General features: G+C 35.5%; 1 protein-coding gene across 3 annotated transcripts in view; it reads right to left on the bottom strand.

Annotated features, from left to right (window-relative positions):
• The window catches only part of LOC145256315 (lipase maturation factor 2-like), a 178,678-nt gene that overhangs the window by 82,864 nt on the left and 75,509 nt on the right, over window positions 1-20,305 (bottom strand). For all 3 annotated transcript variants that reach the window (XM_080115044.1, XM_080115045.1, XM_080115046.1), the window contains exons 2-5: window positions 12,548-12,598; window positions 7,363-7,565; window positions 4,319-4,347; window positions 1,733-1,935 (exon numbers count right to left, since the gene is read on the bottom strand). In XM_080115044.1, coding sequence (XP_079971170.1) covers window positions 1,733-1,935; window positions 4,319-4,347; window positions 7,363-7,565; window positions 12,548-12,598 — 486 coding nt within the window. The remainder of the gene's footprint in view (window positions 1-1,732; window positions 1,936-4,318; window positions 4,348-7,362; window positions 7,566-12,547; window positions 12,599-20,305) is intronic.

Genomic DNA, 20,305 nt, shown 5'->3' with positions numbered 1-20,305 from the left:
AAACAGGACTTGACCTTACGGAAATTATCTCTCATTTGTGATGATATTTGGAGTATGATTGCAACGGCGTTGGTGGTCATCGAGTTGTAGATGACAGTGCTACTGTGAAGAAATTGGCGAGTAAAGTTGTTAAGAACCCTTGGCCCAGCGTCAAATTGGTAGATCTCTTATGAGAGTTGTGGTCCTGACTGATAAGCGTTCGTTTGACAACATTGCTGCTCCTTCGAAGCATGTGCCCTACCTTATATAATGAAATCTCGCAAGTGCCCGACTCCCACAGCAACTGCGTTTTGATTGGTTGAAGTTAGGTTACAAAAACCAATAAAACTCTAGATTTCCAACCAATCAAAATTGATTATTTTTGCTAATATTTGTTGCTGCTACTATCAGTTCAATAACTTTGATAAGGCTCCATCAATTTTGTGTTATGTCAGGTTAGGATAAAACTTTAATCGGAATGAGATCTTAGCAATGACTAGAACAGTCAGGATTTATGTATTCTTGCAAATTCATCGTTTTCAACTTTTATGTGAACCGACACTGTTACTTCAACTGTTCTACATCCAACTAAAACACACCTTATCCATTCTTTTAATATGACCAGACCAAAAAAGTCTTGTTCTGTACACATCTCCTTATACTGTCCAAATTTAATCCATCTCTGAGGTCATCAGATTGAAGCCCGTCTTCAAGACTCACAGTACACATTGATCATATTATTCCCATATCATTTCTCTACAAGCAACGCATGTCTGCAACTTTATGTCTTAAAAGGAAAAAGTTATCTTTTCATACAGTATAGGGACTATAAACATCACTTCGAGTCGCACTGAGAGTATGAGATGCAGTGATGGGAAAATTCCAATATTTTCCCTACAATTCCGATACAATTACTAAATTAGGGATTCTGATTCTTTATAAATCTCTAACTATTCAACCATAAAATTGTTAATCACCCTGCCCTGATTACTGTAAAAACATGTTAAATGTGCAAATATTTTTGAAGTTGAATATGTTGGTAATATTAGAAAGTAAAGTCAAAAGAAAGAATTCTCAACTTATGTTCTTCTCAAAATTCTCGGTATCAAACCCCAGGGCACATCTGTCAGAACTTACTTCTGCCAAGCACACAGGCTTTTTATTTGAAAACCAAACATCTCATTTGCATATTTCCCAACTTTCATTACCTCATGTGACCACCAGTCCATAAATAGCAGGAGCAGCCACTTTTTTTTTTTATCCCTTTCCTGAAACGGACGGCATGTTGTACAAGATTATACTACTTTTTAATCACAATTTTCAAACGAAAACATTTTAGCTTTACTGGTAGCTTAAAATTATTATTTATTACCACCAACAGGGATCAATTTTGTTTTAAACAAAATCAACTAAAAGATAATTGGCCCCTTCCCATGTTAAGAATGGCTATCTTAAATAACATTTAGAAAAATCCTTCAACACAGAGAGGGTGGTTGGGGGAATCTTACCTATTCTGTACTTTCATCTAACAATTTAATAAAAATACCATGAAAAAAAAATAAAAAAAACAACGAAGGAACAACCAGAAGTGAAGTGGAAACAGTAAGTGTAACAATAACCAGACATTGGGAAGGAGGAGATGGAAACAGGCAGAGGGGGTAGAGAGAGAAGTTTTTAATAGCAATATTTAACACATTTCCCTCAGCCAATCACAGCTAGTATCAAATAGAAAAGAAATAATTTAGCTGCTTACCTGTAAGCCCCCACCAGGTGGGGCACATACTCGTCAGTTTGACCACTCCTGATGCAAACATCAATCGAAAAAGAAGCCACTTTACCAAGAAGAGAGTGATGTTGTCATGGTGATGGTAGCGGGCCGTTTCCCAGATGACAAGATTTATACTTAGCGGGGCAATGAGTATACAGAGAAAACCAGCTTCAAGCAACAAGATGTCCCTGAAAATTTAGAAAATTTATTTAGTAAAAAATAATAAAATTACAAAACTCCTGTTTGATCTTAAGGTTTGGAGGTGGAGAGAGATGTATGGAGTCAAATGTCATTCTTTTTAACAAAAAATTTTTACCAAGATTCTTTCACCAAAACACAGGGTGAAATAATAAAAATGTTGTCTTAGAAAAGATGGCATGATTTCATTTCCGTTTGATGAAATCAGATTTTTTTTTTGTTGCAGACCATCTACTAGTTGGCCAGTTGTGTACAAATCCCAAAAATGATAAGAGCCTTCTATCATGTCTGAAAGCGACACAATGTTCAACGAGTGAGATCGGAGATGTACCGCTGTACAACTCATGCTCTCTATTGATCCAAGTTATGACAAGAGGACCATTGCCAGCACCCTCAAAATGCAAATCCAGATGATTCAATGCTTGAGGGCACAGCTCAAAGTTTCCAGCCATGGTTATGGTCTGGTTTCAAGTGAGGGCCACATTATGCCACCTCACATTTTCGAAGTCGGCTTGAAAGTCAACACCAAAGTATCTGGATGTGCTGAAGAGTGTGATGATCCCCCAGTGTACCCTCAGGTGGCCGCTGGCAGCAGGACTTAACACCGGCCCATAAGCCCAAAGAAACCAAGGCTTGGCTTCAGAAGGAGTACTACAACTATGTATCCTTCTCTCACTGCCCCCCCCCTTCCTCCCTCGATTTGAACCGACTGGATTACTTCGTTTGGTCATATGTCGAGAACATCACCAACATGACCTCCCACAACACCAAAGCCAGCCTGATTGCTGCCATCCACTGATTATTCGAGCTCCAACCAGCGCTTATGGAAAAAGCATGCACCCAGTTTCAGACCCATATCAAGGCAGTGATTGAGGCTGAAGGCAGCTACATTGAATCAATGTCAGCTCTACTACATAATCAAGTTACCTGAATTGATTATTTCGATAAGTTTTGAAGTAAAGCTGTAGTGTTTTCTTTAGGGCGAAAATTGTTTGATTTTGAATTGCACTTTGGCTATATCGTTAAAGTAGACGGATGACACTGGCAGTTTCGTGATAAAGGGGGATAATATGATGCAATTTCAGAAGAATGTATTTATTTCGATATTTTTTAACCTTTTACGACCAGGTTGAACTAATTCATTTAGTTGGAAATAAATGAATATAACGGCAAAAATAATGTGGGAACTGATTCAAACATGCCTTGTACATATTAGTTCAGTATCTGCGTGATGCCAGAAACCTTCAGATTACAGCCGTCTGTTGCTTACATTCAGTATGCTGCCATCTGTCTTAGAGTGTGGAGGACTCCGTTCATTGTCATAAAAACACTTGTCAAACACTATGAATGATAATCAAGGCAAGTTTATGGAATGCAAAAATTCTCAGTTTAATTATTAAACTTCATAATTTTTCCAGTTTGAAGACAATCATAGTATCATTACCCTTTAAACTAAAATTAATATTTTTTTAATCATCTACATCATAATTCAGGTCATAAAGGATTAATGTTCTGACACAATATTAATTAATATTAAGACTATGCTTTTCAAGCTGGTGTTCTAAGGTTTTTTGGGTTTTTTTCAAATTTGTTTTTTTTTTATTGGGCAAAACTTAAATGTAAGTGAAGTAAAAAAAAAAATAAAATATATATATATATATATATAACTACTTAATTTATTCACATAAAATTAATATACGAAAGTATAAATTTATGCGTGAACTTTAAGTATTTACTTCAAAAGTGCTCAAAACGTAGGTAGAGCTAGTTAGTAAGTTATAAAATATATATGGCGATTAAGCTACACTGAATATTCCGCATTTCATCCACTCTAGGACTCTTCAGGCTTATGCGCATAACTCTGAAGAGTCCTAGAGTGGATGAAACATGGAATATTCAGCGTAGCTTAATCACCATATATATTTTATAACTTACTAAATACATACATTATATATATATATATATAAATTCTTAAATGGATCATTTTAAACTTACAAAAGAAAATTTAATACTTTGATCAAAATTTTAGAAGGAAAACAATGAAAGGAAGATGTGCATAACATGAAACTTTGTCGATTTGGTAACATTGAGAAAAAAAAAAAAAAAAAAAAAAAAAAAATGGACAAGCGTTCTTGAATTAGTAATGTAGAACAGTTGAGGAAGCAAGGGTAAAAATGTTTAACATCTACTAAACCAAGACCTCATCCAGTCTTTCAACGAGGCAATCAAAGTCTTCTATTCAGCATACATTTTCGATATTGTCTGGCGTTAATATTTTTCTATGCCATCAGATTTAAGTCCCACATTATATATCAATTCTGCTATTCTTCCATGCAACGCATATCTTCACACTAAAAAGAAACATTAACTTACCATTGAAAATAGAAGAAAGTTTGTCCCACCTACAAAATAAAATACTTTATATCAGCATTATAATTTTAGACAAAAGACAGAAAAAAGAGAAAAAAAAAATACATAACCCAAACATTATCTTTTGGATAGGATCAAAGTATAGGGTATTTATACAGTTTAATGAAGACATTAAAAAACGAAAATATCGAAAAAAAGTTTATATTGTACATATCCATTATGGAATGAAATTCTTTGAAAAAAAATTTCACTTAATTTCATCAAGTAGTTTTTTTACAGCGAAAAAAAAAACAAAAAACAATTTGTTACCGAGCAGAAGGTTCTATTTTTAGGAAGAAAAGCTAGTATTAAAGATGGGGAGGGAATTTCGGCACTTTAACTGGAGTTATCTCCCCATGACATGGTAAAAAAAAAAAAAAAAAAAAAAAAAAAAAATCGATCAAATTAAGTGAATTTTTTTTTCGGAGATCTTCAGTCCAAAACGGATACGTAAAATATAACCTTTTTTTTCGATATTTTAATTTTTTTAATGTCCTGATTAAACTGTACAGGTGCCAAGTATAGTATCCAAACAGATATTAAACTTCATGTTTAATATCTGTCGGTTAATGAAGAAATCCTAGACTGTAGTGGGGGCAGGTTAGAGCTCAATATTCCATAAGAATCTCTCAGTGAGACAAGCACCAAGTGAAAGATTGTTTCTGACCAACTACTGAGCCAATTTTAATTTTTGTTCCTCTTAGGAGTCTTTCTAGGGATCTGAAGGTTTCTCACATAAAATACAAAGACCTTGTGTCAAATTGTCATCATGGAAAAGCAAATAAACAGATGGAGAATGTATTACATAGAATGAAAGATGATTATTATTTATGGATGAGCACTTTCAGAGAATAAAAAAGTCCAAATTAAGCAAAAAATTGTGAATTCCTTCCCTTCAAAACATCAAATTCAGTTGCCTCCATATGAAGGGTTGATTGGTTGGTTGGTTGTTTAACTCAACGATTTACAATGGGTAACCAACAGTACAGTTGCATCTAGCCACACAGACGATTCCTTCCCTTCGGACGACAAATTGCGAAAAATTGGCTAAAAACATTAATTCTTTCACCCTCAACTGGGCACTTTTCTACAGGGAAGGGGGGGTCGCTTTTTTCGATTGACTAGCCTTAATTTAAACCTTCACCACTTCCGGTTTGGCAATAGACTCAACGGCAAATACGTCACTTTTTTTTTTTTTTTCTTACATTCTTTTCCTCCTTCGCAGTTCGGGTTCAACCCTGCCTGCCTATTACCATTTTTTTTTTTTGCTCAACACACCTCCAAACACCCGGATAATGCCGGGCACCCATGCTAGTTTAATGTACAACCACCCTGTTAGACACATTTGGTGCTAACGTTTGTTGTGGACAAAGATAAAGAATCGTTTCATGTGAAATCAATACAAAATCATTTTCGCTTGCGTTCAATGACAATAACAACTTGGAATAGTGTACTATTGTTTAAGTTTATTTAAATAAAGTCATATCAGCAAATGTGTCCATCTGTATGGGTATTAGTTTCAGCTTTTTGCATGTTTGGAACCCTACGATTGCAAGTTCTGGTACTTGTACAACGTAAAATAGTGTTTATTCATTCCGAGTCTCTATAATAATATAGAAATCTGATGGTTTCAAAACATCAAATTCAGTTGCCTCCATATGAAGGGTTGATTGGTTGGTTGGTTGTTTTACGGCATATCAACCCTTTTGGGTTATTTAACGCCGAATCCAGTGATTTTGAAGAACAATTTTTTAATAGAGTATATTTGTTTTTTTAAGTCGGTTTCTATTAAACCCATAGTTGGGACCCTAACAGGTACTACCATTTCAGGTCAGAGTGGACCTGGGAGCAATGGAGCCTCACCATCGGATATAGTTTAAGGTCATATCCAGGACCCCATATGTAGGGAGTTTCACATATGGACAGGGTTTTTAGCGAGTTTCATACATCCGTTAGATCATTCTTAGTAGTAGTGCGTTGCCGAATGTCCCAGAAACGATTTTCATGGCGAATGTGGTGTATTTTGCATTTCAGGTGGGGTTATCTAATATTCAAGGTTGTGTAGACTTTGTTCTGTTCCTGGTTATTCTTCTAGATGCAGGTCTTAACTAAGGCTGCGGGTGCAGGTTTCCCCCACCCCGAATAATACAGTACTAAACATCACTTTCAAAAAAACATCAGGAAACGAGTTTAAACTTTTTTTTTTACTGCACTTACATTGATTCTTAGTCATTCTGCACTGATTTTAGTGTCAATATTTTTTCTTCCATTTTTTTTTTTCTTTTTTAATTCATTTTCACCCCAAACAAGATACAGTGCCACTGATGTAGGGGGGGGGGCTTCTATCAGGGACATAAGTTGTAGGGATACTATGTAGGGAGTTGAGCAGCAAGATGTCTTCACATTACACTTGAACTTTTGCATGTCAGTACAGTTGGGAAAACAGGAACCCGGAAGGGAGTTCGAAAGTCTAGTGGTTCTGGGGAAGAAACTATTAGAGTAGAAGGCTTTCTTACATCTAGGGATATGTGTAGGGGTGGGATTTTGCTGCTTGTTGGGGGTATTTACATTGAGGGAGTACAAGGGTTTGTAGTTAGAGCATCCACTATTAAAACAGAACAGGCAGAGAGATGCAACATTTTGTTGATGGGACAGATGTTGAAGCTTGGACGACAATTTAGGATGTGTTGCGATCCGGATCAGCGTCATCAGACTCTTCACTGGCAATCACAGTCGCCTGCGGGGTCAGGTTTACCTCCATATCTTTACAAAGAGCTTTTTATTCATCTAGTACCACACGGTGATAAGAGGCATGTGCAAAGAGTATAAAGATGACCACAGTCGCCACATAAGCCAGTTTATCTTTTTGCTTTCAGCAGTCTACTTCATAAACATTGGTATACATAATTCATTTTTCCTATCTTTGGTGCTCAGTACTGTATGATTCTGGGGGCCTCATATGAGTGTGTGTCTTAAGAGAAAACAGAAAAGTTCCTGCATTTTCTTACCTGATAAAGTGAAAGGTATAATAACCAAAGGAAGAAATATTCGATGCTGTTCATAAAATACTTGACGATCATGCAAAGGAAGGATAACACAATGCCCGCTAAACACAGAAATTCCATGCCTTTCTCTGTTGAGAGTCCGAGGTAGGGCATTAGGCGCAACAGGGTCGGTTTCCCTCGAAAGAAATCCGCAAACGAATTGACTTCTGTAAGAAAATTTTTAAATTACAACATGGAACAATAACGAAATTGGCAAATATAACCAAAACAAAAAGTTTTATTACAAACAATGAAAAACAATGAAAAAAAAAATAAGATAATCTGTATTTCAGCCAGATTGCTTTTTGAGTATGACTTTAAAATTTAGATGCTGTAGGAATAAAAGAAAGCATCAAAAAATAAATAAATAAAAGCGTCAAAAAAAAATAAATAAATAAATACAAATAAAAAAAAATACATATATAAATATAAATATATATATATATATATATAAAGCGTTGAAAAAAATAAATAAAAGCGTTGAAAAAAAAACAAAAAAAAAAAAACGAAATTGCAAATTTTTAATTTGCAATATTTTTAAATCTCGTTTTTATCTCAAAAGTGCTTTGAATATTCCATACTATGATATACATCGACATAAAAGTAAAAAACAAAATCAAATGACCATCACTTTTATGTAAATAAAATACAACATATGTAGGTTTACACAAATAACTTTCTCATGTGTGCAAATAAAGTTTAGAGATACACATCAATAAGATACACTAAGCCGTACCAGGGATGGAGAGGGGGAGGATTATCAAAAGATTAGAGGACAATACAACAGATGCATGTTTTTATACAGACATGTGACACCATGGACAGTTTGTCAATAATAGAGAGAGGTAGTCAGGATAGAGAATTCGAAACAAAGTATCTGGTTTCCAGTTGAAGATTGGATCTATTTGATTTCACATAGAAAATAGCTTATATAAAAGCAAATTTATTCACTTTTGAATATTGAAAACCGAAACCATGAAATAGCCATGTTTTTTTTTTTTTTGGGGGGGGGGGGGGGGGTCCTAATTAATAAAAATGTGACTATGTTCGTACACATTTCCTCAACATCAATATTTATAACATATCTTTCCATGTTTTTTCTCCAAATTACCAAAATATGAAAGTTGTTTCTTTGTTAAAAGATGACAGATTAATTGCTTGTTATTTTTATTTTTTTTTAAGAAAAATAGCTAAGGATAAGCACATCGTTTAAGTCTTTAAAAAAAATTTCAAGTTTGTTATCAAGAGAATGTATCTTAAAATGGGCAGAAACAACTATGTGTGTGTGTATATATCTATGAATATAAAAGCAAAAATGTGTGTGTGTGCGTATGTATGTGTGTGTGTGCACTTTGTGTATGTCTGCAAAAGGCTTTTTCAGCCTTCTCGGTCGGCTCGCTCCTTAAAACTTTATATCACATCTAAATCGTAATATCTACGACTTAAGAACGGGGGTCGCGTGTGTATTTAATTTGCCCAACTTTTACCAGCTATTTTTCCATCGCCGCATCTTCAAAAAGCGAATGATGAGGAAAGGGAAACAGTAACTGGCTTGCAGCGCAAAACTAGGTCAAACATCATGCAACCTTACTTCCTCGCACCTATCAATTTCACCTTATAAACCTTAATTTAACACGCTTATCAATTCCTCTCCCCTCGTGGCCAAGATGGTTAGGTGTCTGGCTTTTTTCCCTTTCTTTTCTACTTTCGCGTCAACGCTTTGGGGTTCAATCCTACCTTCTTACTAAAATTTTTTTTTTCTTTTACACCTCAAACACCCGGCGAACGTTTTTTTTTTTTTTTTTAACACACACACACCTCCAAACACCCGGGCAAGGCCGGGTACCCCCCACCCCCATTGCTAGTATATATATAAAATTTAAACAAATTCTGAACACTTATTAAATTACATTATATATATATAAAGAACTGTGTGTGTGTTCGTTTCCTATACACTCCATAATGGCTGACCGAATTATGAAATTTCACAAAAATGTACTTTACTGTATCTGGTAGTGTTCTTAGATAGGTTTTGTATGGGAATGCCTCCAATAAGTATGGATAATCGAAAAAACACAAAGAAGCAACAAGCGATTTTGACCAAAGTTTACACCTTATATAGCCTAACATCACAAGTACATTTCAGTTTTATTACCACACAAGCAGTAAGGCTCAGCATATTAATCAACAGGTTAGTTCTTTGATGTGACAGAGTTGTGTTCGAAATGAAAGTTTCTGTTTAGAGCATAACTGAACCATGATACTTGACTTATGCACTGGAAACTTTAATTCAAGCCATTATATGTAAAAAATAATTTTATAAAATCAACAGTAGGTTCGCTACAGTGCAAATGTAGACTACAAGGTATTTTTTGACTAAGTCACTGTGGGGAGGCATGTGAAGCTTCCTCCTGGTGTGCTGCAGAGTGTTCCCAACTAGAGCAGGCAATCAATCGATTTGATTGAAAAATCGATTTCAATTTCGATGAGAATAAAAATATTGGATGTGTGAAACATTCATTGATCATCATTCAATCTCGGGCAACGTCGGGTCTCCCTGCTAGTATATGTGTATGTCAAAAGCAATTTGGAAGATCTTGGAGGTGATTACAAAGAGATCTGAGGAATTTGTACAGAAGCGAACAGAACTCTAAGGTATAAAAATAAATAATGGAGGGGCAGGATCTCAGCATAAACCGAAAGGATATCAAGATAAGAAAGGATGTATGATTTGCCAGAGTTGGTTTATCAAGATGTCAGTGATGCTTCAAGACTCCAAAGTTTTCCTGGAATTTACCTGTCTCTTCATGCACTGCAGATTCTAAGAATTACATGTTTAGAGGTAGTGGGGGGGGGTGCATATGGAGATATTTTAAAGCATGCTGTGTGTGTGTTTTTTTTCTAATACAAATCTCTATATTGATAAAATTTTTACAAAAAAGAAAAAAAAAAAAAAAAATTAAAATACAATCTAACTATATCAGTAAAAATAATTTTTATGTAAATAAATTAGAAAGCGGTTTTTTTCTTTTTCCATTTCAGGAACCCGAGTTTAATTTTGTCGCATTTCATTGTTGCCTGATTTTACCCCGCCAACATCGATAACTATGAGGGGGGGGGCTATATAAAGACACCCCCCCCCCCCCCGCCCGCAAAAACAAAAAAAATAAATAAATAAAAGATCAAAAATAAATAATGAAACAACTATGGAGGGGGAGGGGGTTAACCCATACAAAGATCCTCCCCCCCCCCGCTCAAAAAAAAAAAAATAAATAAATAAAACCTCAGTATTCAATAAATTCTGTTTATATCCCACCATATTTTCATTAACAAACAAGAAAAAAAAGGTTACCCCTCTCGGCCTCCATAACTATTATTTATAGTTTTCCTCAAGTAACAAATGCCACTGGAGAAGAAGGAAGAGGTGAGCAGATGACATTGAAAAGTACTTTAATTTTCCATTTTCGAATGAGATAATAACAAGCAAGACTGCTTTACGAAAAAAAAAAAAAATTAGAGCCATAATTTTCTGCTTGACAGTAAAAAGTTTGCAAATTCTTTGCAAATTTTAAAGAAATATATTTTCATGTTTATAACTAAAAATAAAATTAAAATGGCTTACTTGATTATGAAGAAACCAAAATATTATGAATTTAATTTTTGTATTTTATAGTTCATGTCCAGAATTCCCCCTATATTAAAAGAAATTTTTATAAAAAGATATTACAAAAATCATGCAAATTGATCAAATAGTTTAATTTTATAAAAAAAAAGAAATATTTTATGAGTATCAGGAGTGACTGTCTTGCACACCATTTTGAAAAAAAGTAATCATAACAGCTCAAAATAAGGGAGATAACTATTAAAAATTGCAAGATTTGTAATGCCTACTAATCACTTAAAAATTGATTTTTATAAAAACAAACTACTTGATTTAGTGATTTTTGGAATATATTTTAATTTTATTATGAATACATATTCCATGAGACGTCTTTACTTTTATTTTTAACTAGCAGTTCAGTCCTGCTTTGCTCTTGCTTTCTCATGTCCAGGTAACCTACATCTACTTTCAAGTGTTTAGACCCAAAATTGGCAGAGGAGTTTGGTAGAGTCTGCAAAGGTCAATTCTTTCAACTTTGACCTCTTGGCAGCCAAATTTTCACCCCAAAACTGATTAAAAAGCTTACTGCATGTCTGAATACCCTTTATGTAAAATTTCAAATGTTTAGACCCAAAATTGGCTGAATAGTTTGCTAGAGACCGCTAAGGTCGAATCTTTTGAACTTTGACCCCTTGGCAGCCAAATTTTTTGTCAAAAACCGATTAAAAAGCTTGCCCCATGTCTGGATACACCATGTAAAATTTCAAATGCTCAGACCAAAATTTGGCTGAGTAACTTGGTAGAGATCTCAGAGGTCAAATATTTTTTCAACTTTGACCCCAATTTTGCCCTCTTAACATTTGTGTTGGGCTCAAATCAAAGTTTGATCGATGTCCAAGTAACCTACATCTAAATTTTCAAGTGCTTAAACCCAAAATTGGCGGAGGAGTTTGGTAGAGTTTTCAAAAGTCAAATCGTTAAACTTTGACCCCTTAACAACCAAATTTCTGGCCGAAACCCCCGATCAAAAAGATTTTTCCAAATCTCAATACCCCTTATGTCAAATCTCGAGTCTGTAGACTGAAAATTAACAGTAGTTTTGTAGGGAAATGTACACACAGACAATTTTATTTATATATAATGGGGTAATTCTAGACAAGAATCCCTTTTTAAATGATTTTTCAAAACATTTGCTTTCAGACAGTGTAATTTTCTCAGAGATACTCTCCAATAGCAACTCCAGTGTTGTGAAGCGATAAAGGACAAATACGAACACGGTGCTGTAAAAATCACATATAGCACGATTTTGGATAAAAGTGTATAAAGGTTCTTCAAATCGTGTCGTTAATTAAACTAGTTGGCGTCTGGATGGCTAGCTACTTTGATTCCCTTGTTTCTCCACATTTTAGGCACACTAATCTGGAGTCCCTCTGCAACATAGGTGCAGCACAAATTGCTGAAGTTTCTGCCCAAACGACAGTGTACATGCCCCCTTGCATTCCAAATTTTATAACAGTCAATCGAAAAAGATTGAAAAAGCAACAATACCTTCAAGTTCAATAACTCTGGCTGGCAGGATTCCATTATCACCCAGCAAACCTGAAAGTAAAAAAAAAAAAAAGAACGAATTAAAAATTGGAACTTAAATAAACAGCATTTTAGTAATCATATAATCATAAAAAGAGTCAAAAATTGCACTTAGGGGAGTGGTTAGAATCTTAAAATGATTTGTTGGAATATGAGAAAGCAGGTGAATGTCTGGTATGCCCCATCCCTCGCTTGAAGAAACTAGAAAATTTTTACAAATTCAGTATATACATATCTATAAAAGTGAGAATGTGTGAGAGGACAGCTCTCAACCTATATACAACAAATTTTTGATCTACGAACTTGAAATTTGGTATATAGGGTAGTAAGACGTGTGGAAAACTAATCGGTTTTCATCCAGTAAAAAGGGCTGCTAAGGGGTTAATTGAAAAATTGGTACATGAGGGAATATAGCTAGAAAAGTAGCCTTGTCACTGTGCACAGAACCTGTCTACAGACTTGAAACTCAATACATGGTGTTTAACAGTCAAAGGTTACCTATACATATAAAAGTGACCTTGTTGGAGGAGCAATCTGTCAATTTTTTGTCTACAGACTGAAAACTTGATATACAGGAGATTCAGACCTGTGGGACAAATTAGATTTGATTTTTAGCCTTAAAAAAAAAAAAAAAAAAAAAAAAAAAATAATACTTGGCAGGCGAAAGTTGACTTAATTTGTATCATCCACACATGTGAAAATAATTATGTATAACTGCATTATTTTTTTTTAAAGTTTTTATATCCATATGTCCTTTGGGCACATGGTAACAAATACCATCATAGAGCTAAATGTTTTGGTTTTGATTCTAACTGATGGCCCTTTAAAGTCTTAAAAAAACTTGAACTCACTACTATACAAGCAAAGCTTCCTTAAAACTGCACACGTGTGGAACTCTTCCATTTGCCTGCTTTTCAGCCAACTACAATTGGTCATATTCAAGTCTAACATAAACAAATTCTTGTTGAACAGTCCTCTTAAGTAATCCAATTTACCAAATTTCCACTACTAACAATTATGATAGTTCCCATTGACTACTGTACACTCATTAACCCTTATCCTCGAGTGGTCTCTGGCCTTGATAAGTGGTGACTATTTTAAAAAAAAAAAAACTATGTAGTACAATAAAGAATTGGCTCTATATGAAATCTGCAGGAATTAAAATAGCATATTCAAACATTTTACGACTGAGCAACGCCAAGCAGTTTATCAATATTTTTTTACCAAAATTTTTTTATATATTAAAATTCAGTAATGTTCATATACCAATAAAATCAAAGTCAACATTAATTGACTCAATTAAGCTTCATGATTATCGGTTTTCATAATCAAGCACTTAATATTTTTGCAAAATAAAGACAAAATATAAAATATCATATGGTGTATTTCCTTGTGTTACAATTGTTTTGTAATAATATATATATATATATATATATATATATATCACTATAATTATAAAATACCTACAGACACTAGTGTTTCATCCTTTTGGGAATCATCAGTGCAGGGTATCATGATTAACACCAGTCGATAGATTCGAACCCGGCAACAGAAGCCATCCCTGGCTTCATTAGCAAGGACTCAATCCATTTGGGTCCAAATTTTAACCGCAAGAAATGCTGTCAAATTTAAACATTTTTTATATGCTAGGTCATCAATTCCCCGTATTTCCTCCTATAACAGACAACACGCTATCCAACATACAAATATCTGTGCATGAGGTCGCCAAACTAATCAAGAACCTTGATTCCAGTAAAGCAACTGGCCCAGACGGCATTCCAATTATAGTGTTGAAAAAGCTTCGACAAGAACTTGCCCCCATACTAAAAAAACTGTTTAAGCGTTGCCTTAAGAAGTGCTTTCCAACACCCTGGAAAACCTCATCAGTATGTCCTATATTTAAGAATTCAGGTGATAAATCATCTCCCTTTCAGTACAGACCAATAAGTCTCTTGTGTGTCATGAGTTACTGGAATCCATATTAAATAAAGTAGTCAACCACCTCAGCAGAAACAACCGCCTTAGTGACATGCAATATGGTTTCCGTTCTGCTAGATGTACAGCTGATGTGCTAACAGTTATATCCCATAGGATTAGTGAATCTCTCGACAAAGGCTTCCTTTCTAGGGCAATTTGACATATCAAAGGCCTCTGATAAGGTTTGGCATAAGGGCCTACTTCACAAGATTTCCAGCTACGGTATAACTGGAAATGTTTTCTCTATCATTAAATCATTTCTTTGATATACTCTATAGAGTAGTGGTCAATGGACAAAAATCAGAGGTCTGCAGTATTAATGCTGGAGTTCCTCAGGGGTCCATCCTAGGTCCAGCTCTTTTCCTGATCTACATCAATGATCTCCCTAAACACATACTTGAATCATTCGTTGACATCTATGCTGATGACACGACCATCTACGGCAACACATCAAAGGCTGTAAATGACAAAATTCTCTGATTCTCTCTCTTCTGATCTGAACGTGTGGTTCAGTGGGGGAAGACGTAGCTGGTTACCTTTAATGTATCTAAAACCAACCTCCTATCTTTACATCATCAACGCTCTGATACCCATCTGGCATCAATTGAAATATATGGCTTTCGTCTAGGAGAAGCCCCATGTTTTGACAAGCTTCTGGGCTTGACCTTTACTCCTGATCTGAAATGGAACACGTACATCAAGTCTGTTGCCAAGGTCGCTGGAAAGATGGTGGGATCCTTCTTCCGCTCCAGAAGTCATCTTACTACTGATGCAATTCTCTATCTATATAAAAGCCAAGTATCCCCAAGGATGGAATACTGCTGCCATATCTGGGCAGGAGCTGCTAAAAACAGCCTATCCTTCCTTGACAGAGTACAAAATAGACTTCGTGGCTAAGTGGGGGGATGCCCTTTTCTTTCATGCACCCTCTCTCCCACAGAAGAGATGTTGCGAGTCTATATTTATTTTATCGTTATTTCCATGGCAGGTGCTCGTCTGAGCTCCAATCTCTAGTCCCCCCCTCACCAATCTTCTAAGAAAAACACCAGTCTAGCTGAAACCACTGTCAAAAGTTTTCCCCACTCTTTATCTGTGCCTAAATCAAAACGTAGATTCCATGAACAAAGCTTCTGTCTTAGAACTGCACGCATGTGGAACTGTTCTGTCTGCCTGCTTCCCACCTGACTACAACCTTGATATCTTCAAGCCCAACGTAAAATTCCTGATGAACCGCCCCCTTAAGTAGACACTTTTATTAAATCCCCACACTAATATACTGTACATGCAATAACCCTTATCCCTGAATGGCTTCCGGGCCGTGATAAGTGGTGATCACCTTGTAAAAAAAAATATATATATATATATGCGCCACTACCAAGAACTGAAACCAAAACCTTTAGCTTACTATTTACCTTTTTCTCTGCCGTTAATGCCTGAACTATGAAGACGTTTACTGCAAGGCTAAAAATTAAAACATGAACCAACAACTATTACGTTATGCATGCATATTCATAATTCTATCGTTCAACCTTCACCTGGCAAATTTCATTTCTTTCATTTTCACACTTTTTCACTCATTTTCTCTGGCCAAAACCCAAATATAAAGTTTTGCATGGGTTCGAATACCCTATAAATTTTTCATGCCTGTAGACCAAACACTGACAGGAGTTTGGTGGGTAATTTTTTAAAAATAAATATATATACGCATACATATACACACACATATATATATATAGATATAAATGAGAGAGAGGTTTGTGTTTACTTTAACCTTTTTACGCAAATATTACGCAAGTATAAATCATGTAGAATATCTGCATGAATATAATTGCATGTAATAGTTAACTAAAGATGATCATCCCATAAGAAAACTGAAAAAATAGGGAATTAATTAAAATGAATGTTTAAAAGAATATGCAAATTAGCTAGATCTTTCTTAGATGAATGCAATTCCATGACCTATATATAACAAAGTTGTATTTTCTTTATAAATAAAAAAAAGGGGGTTTTAATATGAATATCAATACACAAAAACCGTAAATTCATAGGAGTATAAATATTTATAACTAGCAGGCCACCCGGCATTGCTCAGTCATAAAATACACATTTTAAATCATACAGAAACCGAGACATGTGCATGCAATATTAATTAAAAAAAAAAAAAAAAAAAAAAAAATGAATTCCAATTAAGGAATATATATATATATGTGTGTGTGTGTGTGTGTGTGTGTGTGTGTGTGTGTGTGTGTGTGTGCATGCAAGTATTGTTTTTTTCTAAACAGTTCACTTCTTGTGAGTAAAAAAATACTCTAACTGCGATCAGAACCAAAACCTAACGATAGCGAGTCAAGTAGAATAACCATTTGGCCAGCTTGACCCGATCTTTAAAAAGTATTTTAAACCTACTAAGCATAAGGAATCTGTCGTGAACAATTCACATATACATCATGAAACAGTGGAGATAAAAATTTGATGACCACCCACGTACCAATTTTTCAAAATTTTGATCCCCTTTTTCTGATTAAAAGCTTTTCCACATGTCTGAATACCCTTTATATAAATTTCAAGATTTTAGATCAAAAATTTGTTGAGCATAGAAGTTGTCCTCACGCACATTCTCACTGTTGATCCTGATGGGATTATTAATACATTTTACCTGGAATTCTTTACATCACTGAATTCTGTACTTACTAAATGGAAGTAATTTATTTTTAATCAACGAGTTAATTCTCCTATGCTAGCTCACTCCTTGAAGAATCTACAGGGTGGAACTATAAGGAAACAACACTACAGCTTTATTTTAAAACTTATTGGAAAAAAAAAAAAAAAAAAAATATCAATTCCGGTAACTTGATTATGTAGTAGAGCCAACATCTATTCAATGTAGCCGCCTTCATCCTCAATACTCGGCAGATGGCAGGGATCAGGCTGGCCTTGGTGTTGTATGAGGTCATGTTGATGATGTTTGACATATGACTAAAAGTAGTTTAGCGGGTTCAGGTCAAGGGAGAAGGAGGGGGTCAGTGAGAGAAGAGTACAAAGTCATAGCACTCCTTCTGAAGCCAAGCCTGGATCTCTTTGGACTTGTGGGCCAGCGCGGAGTCCTGCTGCCACACCCAGGGTCTGCTTGTGGCCACCTGATTGCACCAGGGGATCACCACACTCTTCAGGACATCCAGGTACATTTTAGAGTTGATGTGAGGTGGCATGATGTGTCCCTCACTTGAAACCACAATAAAGACCATACCCGCAAGTGATCTCATGCATTTAGCTGTGCCCTCAAGCATTGGATCGTCCAGATTTACATTTTGAGGGTGCTGGCAATGATTCGGTTGTCATGACTTGGATCGACAGAGAGGAGTTGTACAGTGGTGCATCTCCGATCTCGATCGTAGAACATTATGTCACTTTCAGACATAGAAAGCTCTTCTTGCTCTTCGGATTTGCACACAACTGGCCAACTAGTAGATGGTCTACAACAAAAAAAAGAAAACCGGTTTTCATCAAATGGAATGATCATTTCTAGGGCGACAATTTTATTCCACCCTGTATGAACATGTATTGTCTATGTGCATGTATACAGAGAGAGGAATGGGTTGGATGATGGAGAGTGGATAGGGAGGGTTGGTTGGTTGTTTTTGTTTTACAGCATATCAACCCTTTTCGGGTTATTTAATGCCGAATCCAAAGATTTTGAAAAAAATTTTTTTAATAGAATATATTTGTTGTTTTCACATTGGTTTCTATTTAATCCATAGTTGGGACCCTAACAGGTACTACCACTCCAGGTTAGAGTGGACCTGGGAGCAATGGTAATTAAAGGGTGGCTCCACACCCCTCAAAGCCCACAAGCTGGGGCCTCACCACTGGATATAGTTTATGGTCATATCCAGGACCCCCATTGAGGGACTTTTACCCTCTGCAGGGGGACAGTCGGCGTATTCTAATGCCCCACCGACAGGGCCGGATAGGGAGGGAAACTGGGAGAGAGAGAGAAAGCTAAAGAGATCAAAGTTTTAATACAAATAGGTTAGTTTTTCCCTGGTCAATGCCGGTTATCCCTGCTAGTCATAACTGTCTACCTTTAAGACTTATAACACATCGATTGTATCATTTTCATATTAACATTGGGCTGTTTCCCAGCTAACTATCACGTCCGTTTTCAAATATAATGCAAATAAGACCCAGTCAAGTTCCACCGTTATTGATCATTATGAGGTTGTCTCACCATCTACCTAACACATTAACCTTTATCCTAAAGTAGCCTCCTGGCTTTGATGAGTGGCGACTCAAAAAATAAAAAATTTTTTTAAATTATCCCATGCAACAACTATCTTCAACTCTCGCTGGCCATGCTTCGCTTCAGTATATCACATTGCATACACATGCCCGGTAGACTCTTCCTTTGGATAAGAATGATAATGCTTTGTTGCACAAACCTAATTTATTTCTGGTAAACGCAGTCACTGGGTTGTCTCCTCTCAACTAGTTTTATTGCCTATTTACCTGCCTTGCGCAATTACACATCCACCCATGCTCATTTTGGGTTTTTTTTTGCCCTACTCTTCATAATCAAAACGATTCCCTCAATTTAACGTCCATTTTATGTGGTGACAGGTGTTGGACCATTTAGAAATCTGCTTTCAATTAATTTATCTGGTTTGCTCTTTATCCCTCTTTATTTAAACTGACCTTTTATTATGTAAAAAAAAAAAAAAAATCGTTCAAATGATTTTTTTTTAATATAATTTTCATCATCTTTCAACCGGAGTTGAGGTGATGGAGTGCACATGCTCATACCAGATATCCCAGTCTGGCTTCCTAACATTGGCATCCCTTGCAATAATATGTGGGTATGTGAGTATTCTGCGTCTGGAGTCAGTAAGGTTCCACAGAAATATGAAGAACTTCATTTACTGCTCAAAGAACACATCTTGCTTTGATGATACCAATGAAAGTTCGCCATAAGATTTGTTTTTTGATTGGATGGGTTTTCCATAAGACTGGTATATGCCCCAGTCATATGCGTTTCCAATTTTTCTGGAAAGTGTCCATGGTTCCGAGTGACAGGAGGATAGGCAGTATTATAGCTTTAAAATTTTTTTAAAATATTTTTTGCCAGGATGCGATTCCATATTTTGCTCAAATCATTAGAAGCAAACCATGCCATTCCCTTTCTGACGCCGAAATCTTTGAGGATGAAATGAGGGATCCTAGGTTTTTATCAATTTAATCTTCAACTCACATAGTCAAACTAGTTGCTCCCGATATCTTAGATTTCAATAAATATTCAATTAACAATAGCGAATAAAAATAAAACATAAAAGATACATAGGTTTCCAGACATTTTCTTTTATCGAGGAGATGTGGTTGGTGATTGTGCAACCTTTGCTTAACAATTACTGGGGATATTCATTGTTCCTTAAAATTGCACATATGCATGTTTAATCATCTCAATTTCATTATCAAAAATATATTAAATATAAGAAAAGAGAAGACAGAGGTGGGGCACCGTATAGACACAAAGACAGAGGGGGGGGGGTACCATATAGACACAGATACGGGGTAAGGAGATTTTAACAGAAATGTTACTTTTTTTTTCCCCCTGGCCAACGTTAGACAGCCCTGCTCATATATATATATATATATATATATATATAAGCAAAAGTGTTTTTTTTTTACATAGGCATCACCACTTATCAAGGCCAAGAGGCCACTCAAGGATAAGGGTTAAAGAGTGTA

This window comes from Euprymna scolopes, chromosome 32 (assembly GCF_053919585.1).
Source record: "Euprymna scolopes isolate OS-2025 chromosome 32, ASM5391958v1, whole genome shotgun sequence".
In the NCBI taxonomy this organism is placed as follows: domain Eukaryota; kingdom Metazoa; phylum Mollusca; class Cephalopoda; order Sepiida; family Sepiolidae; genus Euprymna; species Euprymna scolopes.
The sequence above is the reverse complement of the archived record's forward strand: the minus strand, read 5'-3'. Positions and strand labels throughout refer to the sequence as shown.